This window comes from Carcharodon carcharias, chromosome 13 (assembly GCF_017639515.1).
Source record: "Carcharodon carcharias isolate sCarCar2 chromosome 13, sCarCar2.pri, whole genome shotgun sequence".
In the NCBI taxonomy this organism is placed as follows: domain Eukaryota; kingdom Metazoa; phylum Chordata; class Chondrichthyes; order Lamniformes; family Lamnidae; genus Carcharodon; species Carcharodon carcharias.
Window position 1 is genome coordinate 20,327,835 of NC_054479.1, and position 26,496 is coordinate 20,354,330.

Sequence of the window (26,496 nt, forward strand, 5' to 3'; positions counted from 1 at the left end):
GATGTGTAGATGTTAGCTGAGGGCATATCAGCTTCAGCTGCAATGGCTACCAGTTAGCCTGCCAGTATTCATAATCATGGATCACAAATGAAGACCATAACTTGCGTAAGGTGCCCACTCCAATCAATTATTCCCTCTAAAGAAATTGAGGAAGATCACAGGGTAAGTACAAATAGGAATGGCAAAAGAAATATTCTGCATCCAGAGGCTGGTCCTATTGGTAAGAACTGCTAACTCTTCAGCTGAGTCCAATTACTCTTCAGGGTACACCTCTCCTCTGGAGTCAGTAGGATACTCACCTTCCGACTACACAACATCAAGACAACATATCATTAATAGAAAGGAAAAGCACATGAACTTGTTCTCTGAGAATATTGTTAAATAAACGAGGAATTGCTCACTTGTTCAGTAAAAGTTTCCTTGACAACGCGTTGCATTCAGGCCATTTTATCAGCTTCTTGTACAGCACCATACATTTCATCTCTCGACTCTGCAACTCACTGGTCAGTTTTTCTGAGAAGAAAAACAGAATTTCCATGTATATTGTTTGACTCAAACACAGCCTAGAAAAGCCCTTTCTTTTTGGACACTCTCAATCTAATCCCTGTTGAGTATGAGTCCACAGTGCAAAGTTGACCCTTACACAGCATTAAGCTGGCAATCTCACTCAGATGTCATAAGGTTGCTAATGTGAAAAATGGTAAAATGGAAACTGTCATACTGGAGTAGTGGAGCTCTTTAGAATATATTACTGCTAAATTCCCAGAAGCAAACATAGTTTTTGCAGGAAACAGGGATGAAGGACAGTGAGACTGAAACTTCAGGCACTTCCCAACAGGAAGACAAGGAAAAACCAAACATTCCCAACAGCCATCTTCTAGATGTTTATGCAGCATCATTGATAGAGGATTAGTAGGAAATCACATCTCCACTCTCACAATTGGGGTCATTTATGACTGGAGAGACATAGAAAAGCGGACAAAGTTCCCCTAATAACTTGAGTAGGTAAGTGGGCCACTTGGGATGTTACTGTGCCATATAGAGAGTGCTCTCAGGTTCAATCCCGAACAAGTACTGAGCTAGTGATTTTAACCCAGGGCAAAGGTGGGTGTCACCTGAACTGGCTTTAATGTTTCCAGTTTCCAGAGGGAAAAGAAAAACAATCAGCCAAAACTCCAACTGCTATTAACTAGCCAGTGATCCCTGCAAGAAAGTATGTGTTTAGGAAGAATCTGGATTGGTTGAAAAGCATGCCTTTACTTATTTTCCAGACTCATATGATTAATAGTCATTTCGGCAGAAAACCGGAGGGCTGTCCATGTTTGTGGAACTACATTCTCAGGAGATGATGATGGGGAGGGAAATGGAAAAATATACTGCACAATCCTTTCCACAAAAATCTTTCAATAAAGCTAATTCCCATGTTACCTCCCAGTTTTCCTCTGATAACTTCCAGAGCCTCTTGGTCTTTTCCAAGTCGTTCCAAAATCATCAAGTAGAGTTGCACCTATTACCAAAAACAAAAGTTGTGAAACAGATAGATGGAAATCACATGTATTCAGAGGCTGAGGAAACAGTGAGGTTTCAAATTTCAAAATTTTTAACAATTACTCAAGTCTCACAACGAGCTTAAAATCAGATTGAACAGGTACAATCTCAAAATAGAATTCATTTCCAATCTTTATTAAAGCCAGTCAAAGACTGGGCAATGAACCTAGGTTTGATTCTCATTTGCTTGGCCCTAATCCGAGCCACACAGAACTGAATAAAGACTGTAGGACTACGGGAGAAGACAGGGTGGTGGTTGTGTAGTCCCTCTTGAAAGCTAACTACAAGAGAAGCTGCCTCCAGTCTGGAGGCAAGACATCCACAAGTCTTCTCAGCAACAGGAGTGTGAAGACTGAATATACAGGAGCAGGTTTGCCAAAACACAATGAATTACTAAGAAGAAAAACTACTAAACTTAATAATGGGTTTCTTTTTTGTTTAGCTGGTAGTCACCTGCCACAAAAATACAACAGGGCTGGGAGAAAAATTTTAAGTTAATTAGCCAGCATACCGATTCTTGATCATTATGCAGGAACAACAAGAAAAGGGACAAAACAACACAACAGGCAAAAAGTCTGTCCTTGTCACAATGTTGGGACTAGCAAGGCACACGTCACAACTTGGGATATTCCCAATTTTTTACCTCAGCTTCTGCCTCAATCTTGTCTTCTTTCACCATCTTTTCCACCATTCGCTGGGCTAAGGGGAGGAACATTGTCTTTGACAACTTCTCATCTTGTGCTGAAATAGACTACATAAGACACAAATATGATTTAAAAAGCCCAAGGGACAGATAGATGTTAAGTCCTCATAAAAACAATGTTCAGCACCCTTCCCACAATTGTAATAGCCTCCATCAACAGTCCCTGTACAGCTACTGCTATGAGACACATATTTGTCTGTCATCAGTCTTTATGATTATTAATCCTGTACATCAGGTGTGTGACAATACAGAGCTAAACAACTCTTATAATGCCCTTTATACAACGTCTGTGGACATATTTTGGGTTCAATTATTGCGAACAAGCATCTTGTCTCGAGTTATATTTCTATCTCAAAGCAGAAAAAACATTGCAACAAGCTTGAGAATACTGCTCCCTCTTGCTTCTCCAGCCTGGCACAATATCTGCCTCATTGCAGCAACTGCCATCTAAAAAGCGCCCTTAATGCAGAAAAAGGGCAAAATGACTCACATTGCTTCAAGGCCAAACACAAGCAGATGCTCAACCATCTGAGGCAGGCAACAGAAAGGTGGGGAAGGAGGGGAGTGCACCCAGGAAAGAAGATCAAAGAGTTGGTCCAAGAGGTGGGTTTTGAAATTGGAGAAGTTAATGAAAGGAGTGCCAGGAAGTAAGGCTTAAATGAGCATTGAAGGTGCTGAGTCAGGGAAGAAAGTACAGAATTTGGAGTCAGAAGGCTGGAAGAAATTGCAAGGTGGCATAAGTCAAATGAAGAAAGTTATAAACAATAAGAATTTTAAGAACACAAAATTGGAGGAGTAGACCATTTGGTCCGTCAAGCCTGCTCCACCATTCAATATGATCATGGTTGGCCTTCTGCCTCAACTCCACTTTCTCACCTAAAAGCTCGACTTCCTTGCAATTCATATAATTCTCTTCCCTTCCTGTCAGACTATCTGCAAACTCTGTGACTCATCCTTACCAACTGTGAGACTTGGAATGAGTGTGTTGGCGTGTGGGGCTGTGTGCGAACCCTGAGACTGGGAGCGAGCTAGACACGCACGCGCGCGCACGCACGCACGCACACCCCCCCCCCCCCCCCCCCCCCCCAATTTTACACCAATTCTCCTGCGTTAAAGGCCTACATACCATTTGCCTTCCTAATTGCTTGCTAAACCTGCATGCTAATTTTCTGTGTTCCTCTTTTAGTGGTAGTCAAAAACAATTGCTTTGGCTCTCTGTACTTTCAACTGTAGAAAATTCAGGCTCATCCATATCTTGTCAGACAGACAGCACAGAGGTTCTTGGGTGTGTAAAGGAATGCTGGTGAAGTACAGATGGGTGTTCTCAACACATATGGAAGTTGACACAGTGTCTATGTACAATGAAGGGCAGCATGTAGATCAGGACTTAACTTAATTTCATTATACTTAAACCAGAAAAAATATAATGAAGAAAGCAAGATAAATGGGGTATCATTAACAATTTAAGAACAAGTATGCTACAAACATTCCTGGCTATACATTACACCACTGGTGTGCACATCAGGCACAAATTAATTAAGTGGTTGCAACAAAAGGGACAAAATTTGAGAGAAATAGAACTTCTCTGTGCACTGACTCAAATTTTGGGATGGGACAAATGGGTTTTGATTCATGGGAGACGGGCACCAGTACTGGGGAAAGAGGGAGCTGTACCATTGAGACAGCCTTCACCTGAACCATGTACCAGCGGGTCATATAACTAGGGGTGTAGAGAGCACTTTAAACAAAATACTGTGGGAGAGAATTCACATGGGGGGAGATTTGGAAAGTTCAAAGAGAAAGGACAAGCAATAGTGCAGGGTAGCCAAAATGTGACAGGAAGGAGGAATTTGTTCCATCAGAGAGTCACTAGTTTTTGGAATTCTCTTCCACAGACAGTAGTTGAGGCTGGGTTATTGAATCTATTAAAAGGCTGACTTAGGCAGATGTTTGATCGACAAAGGAGTTAAGGGTGTTGCGGTAGGCTGGAAAGTGGAATTAAGGCCACAATCACATCAGCCATGATTCTAATCAAATGGCGGAGCAGGATCAATGGGCTGAATGGCCTAAGCCTGCTCCTATTTCTTATCATCTTATTACTTGCATAAGTGCCTCCACCCCTCATGTTTTCAGCAGTCAGATATAATGTAGACTGCAGCAGTTTAGAGACGTCAACAAACTTGTTTTGGATGCTACCACAGAACACTGACGAGAAATGGCTACCGGTTCTTTTAATAAGCCATTGAAATTTTAAATCGCCAGTGGGTCCATGGTTAAGTAAAACCTGGTGTGCAATAGTTGGCAATGGCCACATTGAAGCTCTACAGAAAAAAAAACACACAAAAATTTGGCCTTGTTTTGACACCAAAAAATATGAACATTGGGGGCAAATTGAATTTACTGTGTGAAACAACATATCTTGGAACCTGTCCTGAAGTACGATCTCCATCCCCCCTCTGCCACAACTTCCCTATCACCCCATATTGATGGTTGTGCAATTATACCAGTGCTAAATGTCAGTTTTCTAAGAAAACACAACTTGGATAAAGAGAAAAGGGGAGGCTTATGACAGATACCGAGGGCTCAAAACAGCAGAAGCCCTAGAGCAGTACAGAATGTGAAGGGGGAACTTAAAAAGGAAAATAGGAGAGCAAAAGGGGGGGATGAGAAAACATTGGCAGGTAAAATAAAGGAAAATCTAAAATGATTTTACAAGTACATTAAGAGTAAGAGGATAACTAAGGAAAGAGTAGGGCCCATTAAGGACCATAGTGGTAATTTGTGTGTGAAGCCGGAAGACATAGATAGGGTTCTAAATGAATACTTTGTGTTAGTGTTCACAAGTGAGAGGGATGACGTGGGTAAGGAAATCAGGCAGAAGGACTGTGATATAATTAAATAAATTAGCATAGAAAGGGGGGAGGTTCTAAGTGGTCTGGCAGGCCTAAAAGTAGATAAATCTCCTGGCCCGTATGAAAGGTATCCCAGGCTGTTGAGTGAGGCAAGGGAGGAGATAATAGAGGCACTAGCAATAATTTTCAATACCTCTCTGCCACTGGAGAGGTGCCAGAGGACTGGAGTACAGCCAATGTGGTGCCGTTATTCAAGAAGGGAGGAAGGGATAAACCAGGGAACTGCGGGCCAGTCAGTCTAAATTCAGTGATGGGGAAACTATTGGAAGCAATTCTGAGGGACAGAAGTAATCTACACTTGGAGAGACAAGGATTAATCAAGGACAATCAGCATGATTTTGTTAAGGGGAGGTGATGTCTGACCAATTTGATTGAATTTTTTGAAGAGGTAACCAGGTGTGTAGATGAGGGCAATGCATTTGACGTAGTCTACTCGGACTTCAGCAAGGCTTTTAATAAGGTCCTGCATGGGAGACTGATAATGAAGGTAAGAGCCCATGGGATCCAAGGCAATTTGGCAAATTGGATCCAGAATTGGCTGAGTGGCAAGAAGCAGAGGGTGATGGTCGAAGAGTGTTCTTGTGACTGGATGCTTGTGCCCAGTGGAATCCCATGGGGATCGGTGTTGGGTCACTTGCTGTTTGTGGTATATATAAATGATTGAGACTTGAACGTAGGAGGGTTGATCAGTAAGTTCGCAGATGACACGAAAGTTGGTGGGGCAGTAAATAGTGAGGAGCATAGCCTTAGATTACAGGGGGATATAGACGGGCTGGTCAGATGGGCTGATCAGTGGCAAATGGAATTTAATCCGGATAAGTGTGAGGTGATGCACTTGGGCAGGACAAACAAGGCACGGGAATACACGATGAATGGTAGGACCCTGGGAAGTACCGAGGATCACAGGGACATTGGTGTGCATGTCCACCGGCCCCTTAAGATAGTAGGCAATGTAGTTAAGAAGGTAAAAACAAAAATAGCTGGAAAAACTCAGCAGGTCTGACAGCATCTGCGGAGAGGAATACAGTTAACATTTCGAGTCCATGTGACTCTTCATCAGAACTAAGGAAAAATAGAAATGAGATGAAATATAAGCTGGTTGAGGGGGTTGAGACAGGTAGAGCGGGATAGAGGGCCAGCGATAGGTGGAGGCAAAGAAGAGATTGCCAAAGATGTCATAGACAAAAGGACAAAGGGGTGTTGACGGTGGTGATCGTCCCCACCACTGAACATCAAGCCATTGTTTCCAGGACTGTCACTGACCTTATCTCCTATGGAGATCTTCCCTCCACAGCTTCCAACCTCATGGTCTCCCAACCTCAGACAGCCTGCTTCCACCTCCTATCCAAAATCCAAAAACAGGGCTGTCCCAGCAGACCGATCGTGTCAGCCTGTTCCTGCCCTACAGAACTCATTCCTTGCTATCTTGACTCCATTCTCTCTCCCCTTGTCCAATTTCTTCCCACCTGCATCCGCGATTCCTCTGACACCCGACATCATATCAACAATTTCCCGTTCCCTGGACCCAACCGTCTCCTCTTCACCATGGACATCCAATCCCTCCACACCTCCATCCCCCACCTGAGGGCTCTCCGCTTCTTCCTCAAACAGAGGCCCGAACGATCCACAAACACCACCACTCTCCTCTGCCTGGCTGAACTTGTTCTCTCACTGAACAATTTCTCCTTAAACTCGTCTCACTTCCTCCAAATAAAAGGTGTGGCTAGGGGTACCCGCATGGGCCCCAGTTATGCCTGTCTCTTTATAGGGTATGTGGAATATTCCTTGTTCCAGTCCTACTGAGGCCCGCTCCCACAACTCTTTCTCCAGTACATTAATGACTGCTTCGGTTCCGCTTCATGCTCTCGTCTGGACCTGGAAAAATTTATTAATTTTGCTTCCAATTTCCACCCCTCCATCATTTTCACTTGGTCCATCACTGACACTTCCCTCCCCTTCCTTGATCTCTCTGTCTCAATTTCTGGTGATAGACTGTCCACTAATATTCATTACAAGCCTACCGACTACAGCGACCTCGACTACGGCTCCTCACACCCCGCTTCATATAAGGACTCCATCCCATTCTCTCAGTTCCTTCGTCTCCGTCGCATCTGTTCCGATGATGCCAATTCCCAAAACAGTTCCTCTGACATGTCTTCCTTCTTCCTTCACTGAGGTTTTCCACCCATGGTGGTTGACAGGGTCCTCAACCATGTTCGGCCCATCTCCCGCGCATCCGCCCTCACACCTTCCTCTCCCTCCCAGAACCATGATAGGGTCCCTCTTGTCCTCACTTATCACCCCACCAGCCTCTGTGTTCAAAGGATCATCCTCCGCCATTTCCACCAATTCCAGCATGATGCCACCACCAAACACATCTTCCCTTCACCCCCGTCAGCATTCCTTAGGGACCGTTCTCTCCAGGACACCCTGGTCCACTCTTCCATCACCCCCTACACCTCAACGCCCTCCCACAGCACCTCGCCATGCAACCGCAGAAGATGCAACACCTGCCCCTTCACTTCCCCCTTCCTCACTGTCCAAGGGCCCAAACACTCCTTTCAAGTGAAGCAACACTTCACTTGAGCTTCCCTCAATTTCATCTACTGCATTCGCTGCTCCCAATGCGGTCTTTTCTACATTGGAGAGACCAAACACAGACTGGGTGACTGCTTTGCGGAACACCTTTGGTCTGTCTGCAAGCATGACCCGGACCTCCCTGTTGCTTGCCATTTCAACACACCACCCTGCTTTCATGCCCGCATGTCTGCCCTTGGCCTGCAATGTTCCAGTGAAACTCAACGCAAACTGGAGGAACAGCACCTCATCTTCCGATTAGGCACTTTGCAGCCTTCCGAACTTAACATTGAGTTCAACAACTTCAGATTATGAACTCTCTCCTCCATCCCCACCCCCTTTCCAATCCCCACTTTTCCAATAATTTATATACTTTTTATTTTTATATATTTAAAAAAAATTTATATATTTTTTCTTTTACCACCTATTTCTATTATTTTTAAATGTATTTCCATTTATTGTTTTATCTCCATCTTTTAGCCCATTTCGATCCCTTCCCCCTACCCCACCCCCACTAGGGCTATCTGTCACTTGCCCGTCCTGCCTTCTTCCCTTAATGTCACCATTAGCACATTCCATAGCTAATATCACCACCGTCAACACCCGCTTGTCCTTTTGTTATGACATCTTTGGCAATCTCTTCTTTGCCTCCACCTATCACTGGCCCCCTATCCAGCTCTACCTGTCCCACCCCCCTCTACCAGCTTATACGTCATCTCATTTCTATTTTCCCTTAGTTCTGATGAAGAGTCATACGGACTCGAAATGTTAACTGTATTCCTCTCCGCAGATGCTGTCAGGTCTGCTGAGTTTTTCCAGCTATTTTTGTTTTTGTTTCAGATTTCCAGCATCCGCAGTATTTTGCTTTTATCTTAGTGGTTAAGAAGGTATATGGGATACTTGCCTTTATTAGCCAAGGCATAGAATATAAAAGCAGGGAATATAAAACACTGGTTAAGTCACAGCTAGAGTATTGCATGCAGTTCTGGCATCACATTATAGGAAGGATGTGATTGCACTAGAGAGAGTGCAGAGGAGATTTACCAGGATGTTGCCTGGGCTGGAGCATTTTAGTTATGAGGAGAGATTGGGTAGACTGGGGGTTTTTCCCCTGGAGCAGAGGAGATTGAGGGGGGGGACATGATTGAGGTGTATAAAATTATGAGGAGCATAGATAGACAGGAAGGAACTTTTCCCCTTGGATCCATAACCATGGGGAGTAGACTTAAGTTAAGGGGCAGGAGGTTTAGAGGGGATGTGAGGAAGAATTTTTTCACCCAGAGGGCGATGGGAATCTGGAAAACTCTGCCTGAAAGGGAGGTAGAGGCAAAAGCCCTCATAATATTTAAGAAGTATTTGGATGTGCACTTGCGATGATGCCATGGCATACAAGGCTATGGGCCTAGAGCTAGAAAATGGGATTAGAATAGTTAGGTACTTGTTTGACCAGCGCAGACTCGATGGGCCAAAGGGCCTTTTTCTGTGCTGTAGGTCTCTATGACTTAACCACCTATTAAGTTAATGTTTGCACTGAAGTTCTGTTTCCAAATTGATGTTTGGCTTCAAAAGAAATAGTGTGATCGCACTTTATTGATCTAGCGTTTTAAAGACTGTAGCAATATTGGAGCTACTGATCAGAAACATGAGCTGCCAATCCGGCAGCTGTATTGTTCAACTAACATACCATTGAACTACAAGCTAACAATCTGTTATGTAAAGTTAAATTCCACCCAACAACTATGGTAACGTATACAATGTAGGTACAATGTTTTTCAGCTGCATTAACAAGTTGTCAATTTAAATAGCAACCTTGGTGTAGAGGTAAGTACTTTGCTTAATCTCATTAACAGTCTTGATTTATACCTTTTAGTTTAGCAGACAGGCTACATGCTTTTTCTGATTATGACTGCTTTTTGGCTAAAAAGAAATTATACTATCAGCCTGGAAGCTATCCCATCATACAAGATAAAGTTTAAGCAGTCTTGCTGAAGCAGGATTCCTTTAGCTTGCACCATTTCAGAACCACAGTAAGCAACATGCTACTCTAAATAGGAGCTTTGTAACCGGAATTTAATTGAACAAGTTTCTATCAAATCCCTCAAAGAGTATGAAATGTGTTTTCCTTACACTATGATTTTTTGGCTCCCACTATTTGTTACCAAACCAGTAACATCTCCATTTTAGCAGGTACACTCACCTGCATGACCAGACTCATCACAGACCAAAAGTAATAGGGATTCTTCGGAACAATCTTGTAAAGTGCCATGCCAGCCTAAGAGAAAGCAGAAAATTCCACACCAACTTAAGCTGAACATGTCAATATTTTACAGTAAACCTTAGTAAATACATTCCCCAGGATGAGGTAAATCATGCCTAATTCTTGGTTGTATCAATTATCAAATCATTAGCAAATTAATTATTCCTTGCTTTCTCTTATTCAAAATCATATATACTTCACCTGCACATAAATCGTTTCATGAGGCAAGCTGGGGTTATTTTAAGATAGCGTGTTCAAACAAGGCTGCTACACCCTCAGCACTGATGGGCAAGAAGCACAATAGAACAATTGGAAAATGCCTTCGTGAACACTGGGTGGTGCAAAATTCAAACAGAAAACTGCAGCATAAAACTTAGGAAAAGGAGTCGATATCTTCAAACAAATAAAGATGCCAAAAACGAATAAATAGTTCGACGGTAATTTATGCTCACAACTTTTAGTACACCAAATGCAGAGAACGATATTACAATCATGCTATTGGAAGTAGAGTGCTCAAAATTTATTAGTGAATAATGTGTTTATCTGGAATCAAATGTTCTGAAAGGCATCTAGAGGTGGGATTCAGGTTTCATACAAGTTACCGAGTGGCAAAAGAAATGAATAGAGTGGGCAATTAGCATACATATGGTCATATGTTCCCCAGGGAAATGACTTAAAATAGAATTGGCAAAGACATCAGAGAAGGATGCCCACCCATTCAGCTGAATTCACTGCATACCTGGGAGGTGGGGTCAGGAAGATGAGAAGAAGAAAACTGAAAATAAATCAACTGAGTTGATTAGGCAAATCAAGTATTATTTCCTGCTTTCCCCAATTTAAAATCATATTCACCGGTACATAAATCATTACACAGGACAGGGCGAAGTTATCCTAACATATCATGTTTAACTATAGCAAACATCCTCATCAAAGAAGTAATGGAAACTTTTAAGATAACACACCAAGTGAAGTGTGATACAGTTGTTTACTTCCCAATTTTGATGCCAGTATTGGTATAGAGATGAAAAGCAGCAAAACAGCAGACGCAGTTAATATAACTTGATAAAAACAAGTCCACTTGTATTCGAAACAAAATGGAGTTCAACAAAATTAATCTGGTGAACGGGCTGAGGAGTTACACAACATCCTGTGGTTCTTAGTCAAGCCCATATAGTTCCATCTAATCTATGTTACAAATCTATATCTGAGTATTGCTGAAAAAAGACGTTGTCACAGCTTTTCGTCTTGCACTCATCAGGACAATTCCCAATAATACCAAATGTAAAGGGAAAGATAATTTAAAATGAGTTTCATTTCCTTGACGTGCTAATTGAGAAATCTGCCAGGGCATTCTCTACTAACACAAGCCTACCTTCACTGGTCAATATATTCATCGGGATTTCTACAGTTCCATGTGCTATAAGATTGGCCTTATTGGCAACCTCATAAATAGGGCCCGAGTGATCTGCTCACTGTGCAAACCTGATTCTGAAATAGGGCACATAAATCCATTCTGCGAGATAATGGCTACCTCAATCGGATCACTGCTTGCTACATACCGGGCAAACTCATGAATGGGCCTAAAGTTGTCACTTTCAGTCCTGAAAAGTGCCCAATCTACCTCAGGTTGCCCTGGGAGGGTAGGGTTTCTCAAAAATTTGAGCAATGGGTGTAGCTAGCCCTTTCACGCTGCTACTATGCAGCAGCAACAAAAGTGGTATTCGCCACTAACAGGATGCTGTTATTAAACCGAAAAGATGTTCTGTTTATCACACAAATGAGTAACGTGGTATATCAGTTTCAGTGCCAGTGTGATGCTAGGTATGTAGGCCGTACGTCCCAAAGTCTTGCGGATTGTATGAATGGCATGTCCCTTCGACGGCTCGCAACAGGCAAGGTACCAACTATACCCAAACAGCACATGCTTGCAAAGTTCAAAACAGTGTCCAACATTAGATGTGATTCTATGATTGGGTAATATTTGCTAAACAATCCAAAGTGTGCTAAGAATTATGCTGACACCCAGTTCAAAAATATCAGTCAGGCTCACAGTGTGGTGCACTTAGAGTGCTAGAAGCTACATATATTGACATGCAGGGCCCTGTTCTTTGCAGACAGAAAGAACATGTACAAGCCTTGCACCTGTTTCAATTGAACTATAGGTGACAGCCACTCTCTGGTTTATTCCCCCCGCCCCCTGGGCAATGCCTTCGCCAATCAATGTCAACCTGCCTGGTTTGAACTGAAACAAAGTTTGTCAGTTAACTGTCAGTCATCGGTTAACTGGTGCATTCTCCATGGCAATGCCTTTACCAATCAGAGTCCACTTGCCAACCAATCAGCACACTCTTCTCACGATGTATAAATTGTTGTTCCCTTTACAATTGGTACTTTTGCAAATTGTCCTGATGAGTGTATGATGAAAAGCTTTGACAACCTGCCTTTTTTTAAAACAATATTCATGTTCTGTACTACCAAATGACTATTTAAATCTATATCTCATCAGTTCAGTGAAACTAAAGGTATATTCAGGAAACAAGAATGTCAATGCTATAAATCTGATATGAAGACAAATATAGGACGTACATAGCATGTCTATCAGCATCTGAAAATGAGTGACAAATTAATGCTTTTAATGGAACCTTTCATCATAACTGACATAAACCTACTCTTCTATTTCAGACATAATTTGGTTTGAGTTAGGGAAAAATTTCAAAACAGGGAAGGAAAATAAATGTCAATGCATACTGCAGTAAACAATCAAGTTTAACATTGACACAAATGCTGTTTAACAACATAGTACAACATTTGTGTTCCGAAGAAGAGTCAAATTGGACTCAGAACATTAACTCTGTTTCTCTCTCCAAAGATGCTGCCAGGCCTGCTCAGTTTTTCAGTACTTTTTTTTTAGCTACAGCATTCTGTCAACCATCAATCACCACTCAAAGCTGTATTTTGTTCAGCTCAGGAAAGACTCATTCAACGATCTACATATAGTACCTGTTGCATTTTCTTGTATTCTCCAACCCTTGCATATGCCATGAAGAGGTGCGAGTGATACTCCTCACTGCTGGGGACTTTTCGCACAGCAGCCTCATACAACTTAGTGACCAACTCAGCTGAAAAAAGGAAGTATGAGTAAATCTGACAGAAAGGGAGATAAAAAGGACATATCTGAACTTCATACAAAATATATAAAACAAACATTTTTATACAAAATATGTTCTGGGTTCCCCAGATAATGGATGCTGGTAATAATACTGGACTAGTATCTAGAGGTCTAGTCTAAGGCTCCAGAGACACAAATTCAAATCCAACATCAGATGGGGGAATTTAAATTCAATAAATTAATAAATTTGGAATAAAATGCTGGTATCAATAATGATGATCAGAAAAGCCCAAATGGTCACTCATGTCCTTCAGGACAGGAAATCTGCTGTCCTATCCCAGTCTGACCTACAAGTGACTCTAGACCTACAGCAACGTGGTTGACTTTTAAATGCCCTCTGAAATGACCTCACAAGCCCCTCAACAAGGGCAATTAAAGGATGGGAAATAAATGTTGGTCTTTTCAGCAACATTTATGTTCCAAAGTCAAATAAAAAAGACAATTCAATAGCTTTCAGTAGAAATAGCTGAGGCATACAGACCTGGGGCCCAAAATTCAATCCTCAGTCTGTGTCAAGTTACCTGAACTCAGTCAAGGTGGCTCCAAGTGCCCGGAACTGGCCTTAATATCTCTGAGCCAGGGGGAGAATTCCTACTGCTGATCTCTATTCAGTGGCCAAAACTGGAAAGTACACGTGTTAATGTTGGGAGAAAAAAAGTCTAATTTGGTTGTGCTGGGCTACGGAACTGCCTGGCATCACACGTGAAGAATGCAATTGCACTGATTCTTAACTGAGTGTGGGTCAGTGTCTCTGGGGAAGGAAATGGGGTTGGGGGGTGTTGCGAGGGGGTTGGGTTGGGGGATTGGGGGGACCATTTAGAAATGTTAGCTCCAGCAAAGTTCGGCTATTTCCTCACAGAGAAAAATCAAGAGACAGAGGTATTGCTGCATATTCCTGTAGCAGGTGCTCATAGCCTTCAAGTACACGCCCTGCCCCCTCATTGTGTACACATCAATTGCTGCCAATAATATAAAGGTATGGGCAGATAATTGAAGTATTGAATATCTAACAGAACTCAGAAAAATATGGTATAAAAATCATACGGTGTAATGTTGCAATTATTTTTTGTGAAGGTGGGAAAGGAACAACAGTATAAAATGTCTTATGAATTTCTTCAACTGACGTTTAAAGTGGGCATGGTAAAAGAGTGACTGCTCAAGAATGTTTTAAAAACATTAATTGTGCAGACATAATTAAAGAAGGCAGCAAGATTCTATCTTGTGGAGGAGTACATCTATTCCAAAAGCACCTCTGGACCAAAGTTCCCTTTAAGTTGCACGGCCATTCAGCAATTTGGAAGTTCCTGTGCAGGTCGAGCACAAGTCAGCCCCTTTAAGTTACATGCCCTCAGCCATGCAAAAAAAAAAATTGAAGGTCCTACACATTTCATTAAATGGACTGAGCACAACAATGCATGATAGAGTGTAAAGCTCATGCTTTAGCAAGCCAAAGCTACTGCAGTCCTCAAGATCAGCAGCATATTTGGAAATAATCAAAATCAGAATCCACAAGAACTGACATTGTTTCTACATTTACTTAAATATCTTAATGTCTGCACATGGTTCCCAACAACCTTTTGCAAATTTGTATGGAAACTGCTCGCATCATTGCATTTGTAAGGCAAATCATGTTTAACTAACTTGCTTCGAGTTTTTTGATGAGATAACAGAGAAGGTTGATGAGATGTGGTGTACATGGGCTTCCAAAAAGCATTTGATAAAGTGCCACACAACAGACTTGTGAGCAAATTTAGAGCTTATGGGATAAAATAGACAGCAGTAACATGGATACAAAATTGGCTGAGAATGACAGGAAACAAAGAGTAGTGACGAAAGAATCCTTTTCAGACTATTGCAAGGTTTATAGTGGAGTTCCCTAGGGGTCAGTGTTAGAACCCCTGCACTTTCCAATAGATATTAATGACCTGGACCTTGAAGTACAGGACACAATTTCAAAATGAAGGTGATCCAAAACTTGGGAGCATTGTGAACCACAAGGAAGGTAGTGCAGAACTTCCAAAGGACATGGACAGGCTGGTGCTATGAGTGGAGAAGTGGCAGATGAAATTTAATGCAGAGAAGTGTGAAGTAATTCATTCCGGTAGGAAGAATGAGAGGCTATATAAAATAAAGGGTACAATTCTAAAGGGGGTGCAGGAGCAGAGGAGCCTAGGTGCATTTGTGCATAAATCATTGAAGGTAGCACATGTTGAGAGAGCAGTTAATATAGCATACAGTATCCTGGGCTCAGTAAGGGCATAGAGTACAAATACACAAAAGTTATGTTAAACCTGTTTAAGACACTGGCTCAGCCTCAACTGGAGTATTACATCCAGTTCTAGGCATCACACTTCAGGAAGGATGTGATTGCATTAGAAAGGGTGCAGAAAAGATTCATAAGAATGGTATCAGGGATGAGGAACTTCAGTTATGGAGAAACACTGGAGAGGCTGGGACTATTCCCTTTGGAGAAGAGAAGGTTGACAACAGAATTGACAGAGGTATTGAAAGTCATGAGGGGTCGGGACAGGGCAAATAGGGAGAAACTGTTCCCATTGGCGGAAGGATCAAGGCCAGAAGGCATAAGATTTAAGGTAATTGAGCATAAGATTTTAAGGTAATTGGCGGAAGAAGCAATGGCAAATTGAGGAAAATCTTTTTCACACAGCGAGTGATTAGGATCTGGAATGCACTGCCTGAAAGTGTGGTGGAGGCAGGGTCAATTGAGACTTTCAAAAGGGAATTGGATCATTATCTGAAAAGGAATAAATTGCAGGGCTACAGGGAAAAGGCAGGGGAATACACTAGGTGAACTGCTCCTCAGAGGATCAGTACAAATATGACAGACTAAATAGCATCCTTCTGTGTTGTAATCATTCTATGAGTCTACATGCACATAACTTTTTTGGACATTTTTTTATCTTGTTTAGATGATCCAGTTACTCATTTTTTAAAAACTTGAATTGTTGACAGCATTATGCCACATTTAAGGTTTTTTTTAAATTGTTACAACAGTAGATATAGAAGAATCCAAATGAAATATTCACATCAAGTTAAAATGTTGGCTACAGCAGTGCCTAGTGTAGAGAATACCAAAACAATCATTCTAGGCCACAGTAGTTGTAATGGAGGATGCAACTCCAGGAAGAGCTTTGAAAGGTACTTTAGTACTTACTGCTAAAACATACTGCATCCATGTTTCAGCTTCCAAAATATCTTTCAATTATACATTAAAGGTCTTGACTATACAGCCTCATTGGCTACTTGCTGAGTACAGCACACATGAGTCAGTGGGATGTGCTCCAAGCATAGCTGCTTCCTCAATATTTCCTTATTCCTTGGTACAAGCCAAAAGGCTCTGCAGCTCTGCATGGAACACACTAATACTAGGTATCAGAAGAATTGTACAGACAATTCTTTAGTGGAATTCATTGTAGCAGATCAGCTTCACTAAATAAATAAGAGCAACTTTAGTTATAATTTTCAAATATTTCACAGAAAAGATGATCCATAGGACCGTCTACAGATGGGTACATAAATTTCATAACGATTGTCCAATAAGTCACTAATTTGAGTTAAACTGATGTACAAGTAGCCCCCTTTTGCTCCTCTATCCTCCCATCCCTCTCCAGGAGAACTTACGTCTGTGCATCTCACGATAAAGTATAGTGAGAGCTTGTAAGGAGTTGTCATCTGTGGGTTCAAGTGCAGCTACCTCCTGTGCCACAACGAATGCCTCTTCTTGTTTGCCGGTCCGCTGCAGGCCAATTGCCTTCAGAACCTGATAGGCCAGACCACAAAAGGAAATTCTAAAGATTCTATATTCATTAACAGTCATTACTGCCGTCGCTAAGCTTATTTAGCACAATGGTATCAATATGAGGGAGGAAAAAATACACAAGACATTGCTTAATGTTACGTAAATGTGCTTCTAATTCAATATTCTTAATTCATTAAGTCAAATGATTCCCACTGTCAAACCTGTGGTGAATCAGACTATATTTAAGTGCAAGCTCATAAAGGAAAGCAAATTTGTTTCAATATATTTGGCTTCAAAGGAGGGAGAAACACAGTTATTTGGAAGCTATGTAAAGTTTTCCACTAATATGAACTAATTAACACAAGAGTCACACAGTACGTATTCTATAACTTCAAAAATAATCATACCCATTACAATTTTTAAAAGTAGCAAAGAAAACCTGACATTTCATCCTGGATTCGCAATTACAGCCTCAAGAACAAAATCTCAAAATATTAGTTGCTATCTGAAAATGACAAGCACATTCCAATTTCCTGATCAAACAACTGAACTCTAAGTGACCTATGATACTTTGTGCCCTCAAAAGGACCCAACTTCACCTTAGCAGAGTGAAGTTCTCTATTAGGTGGTACAACACCACTTTTATTATAAAGCAAATCTGACTTGCCAAGATTTATGTCACAGAAGAGCTTCTAGTATTAGCTTTGAGAGTGCTACATCTTGTACAAAACACCGACAATGCAGAACTGAACAATTATTTCCCTTTTTTATCTTGAAATAACTAGGAGAGGTTATTGAAATAATGAGAAAAATCAACAGCTGCATATCAAGAGAAACGTGGCCAATACTTAGCCTTTCAACTGACAGCATGATCTACTTAGACCACTTCTCCACAGGGAATTCCTAAGCAGTGTCTTTAAACCAATTAACATTACAATTATGCTCCATGCTATCCAACCATGAGATGGGTTACATATTGCAGTCCACTTTAGAAAGCTATTACTATACTTGCTTACCTTTGCACAGTGAAGGTCCTTGTGTTTTTTGAGCAGTTTGTCAGCTTGCTGTATAGCCATCTTGTTATTGCCATTGTCCAAATAATCTGTGCAATAAATACAACATATCAATGTTTTTAATTCCACAATAAGGGGAAGAGGGTAGGGAGTTTAAATTTCTATTGAAAAATGTTGGTATGGGAAACTCATGCAGGACCAAGCACACCAATATTTGAATTGTAACTGAAGCGCCATAGCAAAATGTGCAAAAAGGGGGAGTTTGCTTTGCACATCTTGGTACCATTCACATCAAGCACTTGAGACGACAGTGTTGGGCTCAGCATTGAAGTCAAACACTCAGAAGCTCTGGCACAAAGTATGCAAGAAGTTGGCAGACATCACAAGGTCATCAAAGGCAGGACTATTTACCATGCCCTTGAATGCATAGTACCTATACTTTCTTACCTTCACACCATCTTATGGTTCTTTGAAGAATTACTACATATGGTCATTATACAACAGGTAGATTCTGCACCAGCTATGCTTACATGTAACTATTCCTTCAGTCATAACTTACGATTCAGTCAGGACAAATCCTTCCATCTCAATGAAGCTCCATGATCTGTGCACATTTAATAGGCCTGCTGAAAATTCTTATTGCTACTTGAGCATGACTATTTGCTGCCTTAATAATTGTAACATCCATCTATATTCTGGTTTGCAAGAGAAGGTGGCACATGACAAGAAGCAGCATGACAGAAGGTCACCACGCCAGCCTCCCCAACTTCACTACTTTAACTTCTCCTGAGCAATTAACATTTCAGTTGCCAAGCAAGAGGCTGGAGGCTGTAGCCATTATGTTAGAGGCTTCCTCCAACTCAGGAATTCCAAAGGCCATTCATGTAAATGGAAACTTCTGTCAGCAGGCAGCATGATAACAAACTGGGACAGCTGCTTGATATAGGGGAGGGGAATATGTACCACAAATTGTACATGCACTCATTTATATCACATGATAATGTTTAAAAGAAGTTACCATCCAGAGTGGCTTACTAAGCAATATGCTGTTGAGCTGCACAAAATGGTGGAGATTCAACAAGAAGAATCCCCATCCATAATTTTGATATTGCTCCTCACCCACCTTGCTGATGTGATTAGTTGGTGTAAACATTCAAGAAAATTGTGCCATGTAAAGATCCACTTGTATTCTGCTAGCAGAAATCCAAAGTGAGCAGGGGAAATTAGCACACACTCAAGAAAAAAAACGACAAACTATTCAAAGATAAAAACAAAAAAACTGCGGATGCTGGAAATCCAAAACAAAAACAAAAACAGAATTACCTGGAAAAACTCAGCAGGTCCGGCAGCATCAGCGGAGAAGAAAAGAGCAAAGAAAAGAGAAGAAAAGAGCTCTTTTCTTCTCCGCCGATGCTGCCGGACCTGCTGAGTTTTTCCAGGTAATTCTGTTTTTGTTTTTGTTTTTGACAAACGATTCAAGTCTGCTTGTCAACTTTACCTTTACTTTATGGAAGTCCAGAAAATGGTAGTTTGGTGTGCCAAAGAACACACAGCAAAGTATGGAGGAAGAACAGGCCATTCAGCTCAAGACCGTTCCATCGAAAAAATGGGCATTGATCCCCTTCCTCCCCAAAGTCATCACGAAGGAAAATCAAGTTCCTTCCCCTACCCTCCCTGGGATATATCAAATAATACTACTTATATCTCTATATCCGACCCACCTCCTTTAGAGTCATAGAGGTTGACAGCACAGAAAAAGGCGCTTCAGCCCATCGAGCCTGCGCTGGTCAAACAAGTACCTAACTATTCTAATCCCATTTTCCAGCACTTGGCCCATAGCATCGCAAGTGCACATCCAAATACTTCTTCAATGTTATGAGGGTTTCTGCCTCTACCACCCTTTCAGGCAGAGAATTCCAGATTCCCACCACCCTCTGGGTGAAAACATTCTTCCTCACACCCCTCTAAACCTCCTGCCCCTTAAGTTAAATCTATGCCCCATGGTAATTGATCCCTCCACCAAGGGGAAAAGTTCCTTCCTGTCTACCCTATCTATGCCTCTCATAACTTCATACACCTCAATCATGTCCCCCCTCAATCTCCTCTGCTCCAGGGAAAATAACCCAGGCTATCCAATCTCTCCTCATAACTAAAACTCTCCAGCCCAGGCAACATCCTGGTAAATCTCCTCTGCACTTTCTCTAGTGCAATCACATCCTTCTTATAATGCTGATTCCAGAACTGCACGCAATACTCTAGCTGTGGTCTAACCAGTGTTTTATACAATTCCAGCATAACCTCCCTGCTCTTATATTCTATGCCTCGGCTAATAAAGGCAAGTATCCCATATACCTTCTTAACCACCTGATCGACATGTCCCGCTACCTTAAGGGACCAGTGGACATGCACACCAAGGACCCTCTGATCCTCGGTACTTCCCAGGTCCTACCATTCATCGTGTGTTCCTGTGTCTTGTTTATTCTGCCCAAACGTATCACCTCACATTTATCCAGATTAAATGCCATTTGCCACTGATCAGCCCATCTGACCAGCCCGTCTATATCCTCCTGTAAGATAAGGCAATCCCCATCACTATTTACCACCCCACCAATTTATGTGTCATCTGCGAACTTACTGATCAGCCCTCCTACATTCAAGTCTAAATCGTTTATATATATCACAATCAGCAAGGGGCCCAACACCAATCCCTGTGGAACCCCACTGGGCTCAGGATCCAATCACAAAAACACCCCTCGACCATCACCCTCTGCTTCCTGCCATTCAGCCAATTCTGGATCCAATTTGCCAAACTGCCTTGGATCCCATGGGCTCTTACCTTCGCTATCAGTTTCCCATGCGGGACCTTATCAAAAGCCTTGCTGAAGTCCAAGTAGACTATGTCAAATGCATTGCCCTCATCTACACACCTGGTCACCTCTTCGAAAAATTCAATCAAATTGGTCAGACATCACCTCCCCTTAACAAAACCATGCTGACTGTCCTTGATTAATCCCTGCCTTTCCAAGTGTAGATTACTTCTGTCCCTCAGAATTGCTTCCAATAGTTTCCCCACCACTGGGGTTAGAGTGACTGGCCTGTAGTTCACTGGTTTATCCCTTCCTCCTTTCTTGAATAACAGTACCACATTGGCTGTCCTCCAGTCCTCTGGCACCTCTCCTGTGGCCAGAGAGGCTTTGAAAATTATTGCCAGCACCCCTGCTATCTCCTCCCTTGCTCCACTCAACAGCCTGGGATACACTTCATCCGGGCCTGGAGCTTCATCTACTTTTAAGTCTGCCAGGCCACTTAGAACCTCCTCCCTTTCTATGCCAATTTCTTTAATTATATCACAGTCCTTCTACCTGATTTCCATACCCATATCGTCCCTCTCACTTGTGCACACCAACACAAAGTACTCATTTAGAACCCTACTTACGTCATCCGGCTCCACACACAAATTACCACTATGGTCCTTAATGGGCCCTACTCTTTCCTTAGTTATCCTTTTACTCTTAATGTATTTGTAAAATAACTTTGGATTTTCTTTTATTTTACCTGCCAATGTATGTTCATGCCCCCTTTTTGCTCTCCTATTTTCCTTTTTAGGTTCCCCCTACACATTCTATACTCCTCTAGGGCTTCCGCTCTTTTGAGCCCTCGGTATCTGCCACAAGCCTCCCCTTTTCTCTTTATACAGTCCTTTATACAGTATATCCGTCAACGACCAGGGTTCCCTGGATTTGTTGGTCCCACCCTTTATCTTTACTGGAATATGTTGGCCCTGTACTCTCCCTATTTCCTTCTTGAATGAGCCCCACCACTCTGACACAGATTTACCTAAAAGTAGCAGCTCCCAGTCCACTCTGGCCAAATCATACCTGATCTTATTAAAATCGGCCTTCCCCCAAATTAGAACTCTGATTTCTGGCCCATCCTTGTCCTTTTCCACAACAACTTTGAATCTAACGGAGTTATGATCACCACCTGCAAATGTTCCCCCACTGATATCTCTACCACTTGCACAGCTTCATACCCTAAAATTAAGTCCAGGACCACTCCCTCTCTTGTAGGACCTTCTACGTACTGGCTTAAAAAGCTCTCCTGGATGCATTTTAAGAATTCCGCTCCCTCTAACCATATCACACTATGACTAACCCAGTTAATGTAGGGGAAGTTGAAATCCCTCACCATTACTGCCCTATTATTTTTACACTTCTCTGAAATTTGCCTACATATCTGCTCTTCTATTTCTCTCTGACTGTTTGGGGGCCTATAGTACACTCCCAGCAATGTAATTGCTCCTTTTTTGTTTTTAAGTTCTACCCATATGGCTTCATTTGAGGAGCCTTGTAAGATGTCGTCCCTCCTTACTGCTGTAATTGATTCCTTGATCAATATTGCGATATCCCCTCCTCTTTCACCTCCTTCACTGTCTCGCCTGAAGATCCTGTAATCCTAGAATATTAAGCTGCCAATCCGGCCCCTCTCTCAACCATGTCTCGGTGACAGCAATGACATCATACTTCCATGTGTTAATTTGTGCCCTCAACTCATCTGGCTTATTCGTCAGACTCCTTGCATTAAAATAAATACCATCCAACCTTGCCAAGCTCCCTTGTGCCTTAACTGGCCTATAATTTCTATGCCTTCCAGACTCACTTGCTCTCTTTTCTAATTTTGGCTGTGCATCTCCCCCTGCTGAACATCCTCTCAGAATCCCATTCCCCGCCAAGTTAGTTAAAACCCTCCCCAACAGCACTAGCAAACCTCCCCGCAAGGATGTTGGTCCCATTCTGGTTCAAGTGCAACCCGTCCGCCTGGTACAGGTCCCACCGCCCCCAGAAATGGCCCCAATGTCCCGGAAATCTAAAGCCCTCCCTCCTGCGCCATCTCTCCAGCTGCGCATTCATCTGGACTTACCTCATATTTCTATACTCACTAGCACATGGCGCCGAACTAATCCAGAGATTACTACCTTTGAGGTCCTGCTTTTTAATATGCTTCCTAGCTCCCTAAATTCTGCTTGCAGGGCCTCATCCCTCTTCTTACCTATGCCATTGGTGCCAATATGTATCACGAGTTCTGGCTGTTTGTCCTCCCCCTTTAGAATGCACTGCAGCCGCTCAGTGACATCCTTGACCCTGGCACCAGGGAGGCAACATACAATCCTGGAGTCACGTCTACAGCCACAGAAATGCCTGTCTGTTCCCCTTACTATTGAGTCTCCTACCATTATTGCTCTTCCCCTCTTTTTCCTCCCACTCTGTGCAGCTGAGCCACTCTCCGTGCCATAAGCATGGCTGCACTCCCCAGAGGGACCGTCACTCTCAAGCTACTTTCTCAGTAGCTCCCAATACAGCTCTCTTTCAGAAAGTAAAATCTGAGTTAATATCAATGATTCATTACAATATGAGCTCTTGACTCAAGGTCACAAAGATTTTTTTTAAATGCTAAGGGGAGAGAAACACAAAATACCCTGATAGAAACATAGAAAATAGGAGCAGAAGTAAGTCATTCAACCCTCCGAACCTGCTCTGCCATTCAATATCATGACTGATCCTCTATCTCAACGCTGTACTCCCACATTCTCCCCATATCCCTTGATAACGTTAGAGTAAAGGAATCTATCTCCTTCCTAAATATATTCAGTGACTTGGCCTCCACAGCCTTCTCTGGTAGAGAATTTCACAGGCTTACCACCCACTGAGTGAAGAAGTTTCTCCTCATCTCAGTCCTAAATGGTCTACCCCATATCCTGAGACTGTGACCCCTTGTTCTAGACCCCACAGCCAGAGGAAATATCATCCCAGCATCCAGCCTGTCCATCCCTGTCAGAATTCTATATGTTTCAATGAGATCTCCTCATTCTTCTAAACTCCAGTGAATACAGGCCTAGTCAGCCCAATCTCTACTCTTACAACAATCAGGCCATCCCAGGAATTGGTCTGGTGAATCTTCGTTGCACTCCCTCTATGGAAAGTATATCCTTGCCTAGGTAAGGAGACCTAAACGGCACATAATATTCCAGGTGTGGTCTCACCATGGCCCTGTACAACTCCAGTAAGACATCCATGCTCCTGTACTCAAGTCATCTCGCAATGAAGGCCAGCATATCATTTGCCTTCTTACCTGCTTGCTGCACCTGCATGCTGGCTTTCAGTGATCGATATATAAGGACACCCAGGTCCTTTTGTATATCAACATTTCCCAAACTATCACCATTTAAATAATACTCTGTCATTCTGTTTTTCCTACCGAAGTGGATAACTTCACACTTATCCAAGTTATATACTGCATCTGCGTTTTCTTGCCCACTCACTCAACCTGTCCAAATCACCTTGAAGCCTCTTAACACTCTCTTCATCGCTCACATCCCCACCAAGTTTTGTGTAGTCAGCAAACTTGAAAATAGTACATTTGGTTCCCTCATCCAAATCATTGATATATATTGTGAATATCTGGGGCCCAAGCACTGATCCTTGCAGTACCCCACTAGTTACTGCCTGCCACTCTGAAAACGATCCATTTATTCCTACTACGTTTCCTGTATACTAATCAATTCTCAATCCATGCCAATATATTACCCCAATCCCATGTGCTTTAATTTTACACACTAACCTCTTACGTGGGACTTTATCAAAAACTTTCTGAAAATCCAAATACACCACATCCACTGGTTCTCCCTTATCTATTCTGCTAGTTACGTCCTTAAAGAATTCCAGTGGGTTTGTCAAACATGATCTTCCTTTCATAAATCCACGTTGACTTTGTCTAATCCCGGTGATATTTTCTAAGTGCCCTGTTATCACATCCTTTATAATAGACTCTCGTATCTTCCCTACTACTGATGTTCGGCTAACCAGTCTTTAATTCACTGTTTTCTCCCTCCCTCCTTTTTTAAGTGGTGGGGTTACATTTGCCACCCTCCGATCCGCTGGGACTGTTCCAGAATCTACAGAATTTTAGAAGATGACAACCAACGCATCCACTACTTCCATGGCCACCTCCTTTAGTACCCTGGGATGTAGATTATCGGGCCTTGGAGATTTATTGGCTTTCAGTCCCATTAATTTCTCCAGCACTGTTGTTTTAGTAATACTAATTTCCTTCAATTCCTCCTTCTCACCAGACCCTTGGCTCCCTAGTATTTCTGGGAGGTTATTTGTGTCTCTCTCCGTGAAAACAGAACTAAAGTAGTTGCTTAATTGCTCTGCCATTTCCTTGTTCTCTATTACAAATTCTCCAAAGATCCTAACCCAAATGGTTCATGTCATTTTTAAATGGAAAAGCTATCTAAAATTTCAGTCCAGTCTTCTCAGTATGTTCTATGCATGTTATTTAATTACACTGCACATCAGTTTTCATACAAAATGAATATGCCTTTGGCATGGAATGTTGAAGTTAATAGTTACTGTAAAAGATATGCATGAACATGTATATTTTTTGTCAAATGGTTTAGATAAATGGCATTTCACTGTAAACTGAATTTTCTGCAAGACTAGTTATCATCCCCCAAGTGTCCACAATATTTTTAAAATGCACTTAAAAAGTATGTGGAAACCTGACTTCAGTGGCTCCTATGATCTTCCAAAAGTCTGGAGACTCTTAGTAGCGATCAACGTTTTTTATGTTTGCACTCCAATGTCATTGTGAATGCCATGTAACGCTACAATGTACGTACGCGTGATTTTGTCATCATATCTCAGGGACAACATCAAATAGGGTTTGGCACTGAAAACCAAAGCAATATATGTCTCAAATTTTATTCTTAAAAATAATACTCTTAACTCCTCCAATGACTCAGTGGACAACAAAACATTTATGATAAATGAACCACTGGAGAACAGAGTCACAGAGGCCAAGGCTGGATCTTCTGTCTTTGCTGTTAACTGTTCTTGGTAGGGACCATAATTAGAGCACTAAAACTAGGTTTAATACCTTGGAACAAAATTCCCAGACTGGGAGGCATGATAGATTACAGAAACCGGAGAGGTGTCCTGTCACTCAAAGCAGAGGTTTGATAGGGATGGAAGATAAGAATTTTAAAATATTTCTCCCTTGTTTGGTTAACTATATCATTACTCATTCTTGCGGCAAGTAGTTGGCCCAAAACAATAGATCTATACTGCTCTCATCAAGATTTTGGGCCTAACAGAGTTGTTTCTTGTGGAATTCTGAGGATAGCCTGGAAATCGCTTTAAATCTGTTTTGAAGCATAAAGTGAGGATGTTGATCCTGGGAATGGAACAAGTATACCCAGACAAAAAAAACCAGAAATATGATGAAATATCACACATCTCTTTCTCGCTCCACAGATGCTGACAGACCTGCTGAGCATTTCCAGCATTTGTTTCTATTATAACAGGAAATATGAATTCTACCTACTTGGATCTGGAGTTCAATTTTACTGGCTCTGATGAAAAGTCTCGATCGGAATGTGTTGTTTGTGCTAATGTCCTTAATCAGGATATAGCATGAAACTAACCAACTTAAGCCCTCTGTCCTCAAAGATAAATCACAGGACTTTTTCAGTGGGACTTCTGGTAAAGCATTTAGG

General features: G+C 42.0%; 1 protein-coding gene across 9 annotated transcripts in view; it reads right to left on the bottom strand.

Annotated features, from left to right (window-relative positions):
- naa25 (N-alpha-acetyltransferase 25, NatB auxiliary subunit) overlaps positions 1-26,496 on the bottom strand; it is a 107,643-nt gene that overhangs the window by 74,135 nt on the left and 7,012 nt on the right. For 8 of the 9 annotated variants that reach the window (XR_005944693.1, XR_005944692.1, XM_041201955.1 and 5 more), the window contains exons 2-8: positions 17,943-18,028; positions 16,809-16,947; positions 12,998-13,116; positions 9,938-10,012; positions 2,192-2,299; positions 1,429-1,507; positions 402-513 (exon numbers count right to left, since the gene is read on the bottom strand). Coding sequence is in view for 7 of the 9 variants with exons in the window: in XM_041201955.1 (XP_041057889.1) it covers positions 402-513; positions 1,429-1,507; positions 2,192-2,299; positions 9,938-10,012; positions 12,998-13,116; positions 16,809-16,947; positions 17,943-18,028 (718 nt within the window). In the remaining 2 variants the exon portion in view is untranslated. Of the gene's footprint in view, positions 1-401; positions 514-1,428; positions 1,508-2,191; positions 2,300-9,937; positions 10,013-12,997; positions 13,142-16,808; positions 16,948-17,942; positions 18,029-26,496 lie in introns of those variants that run through there. The other variant, XM_041201958.1, reaches the window with a different exon arrangement.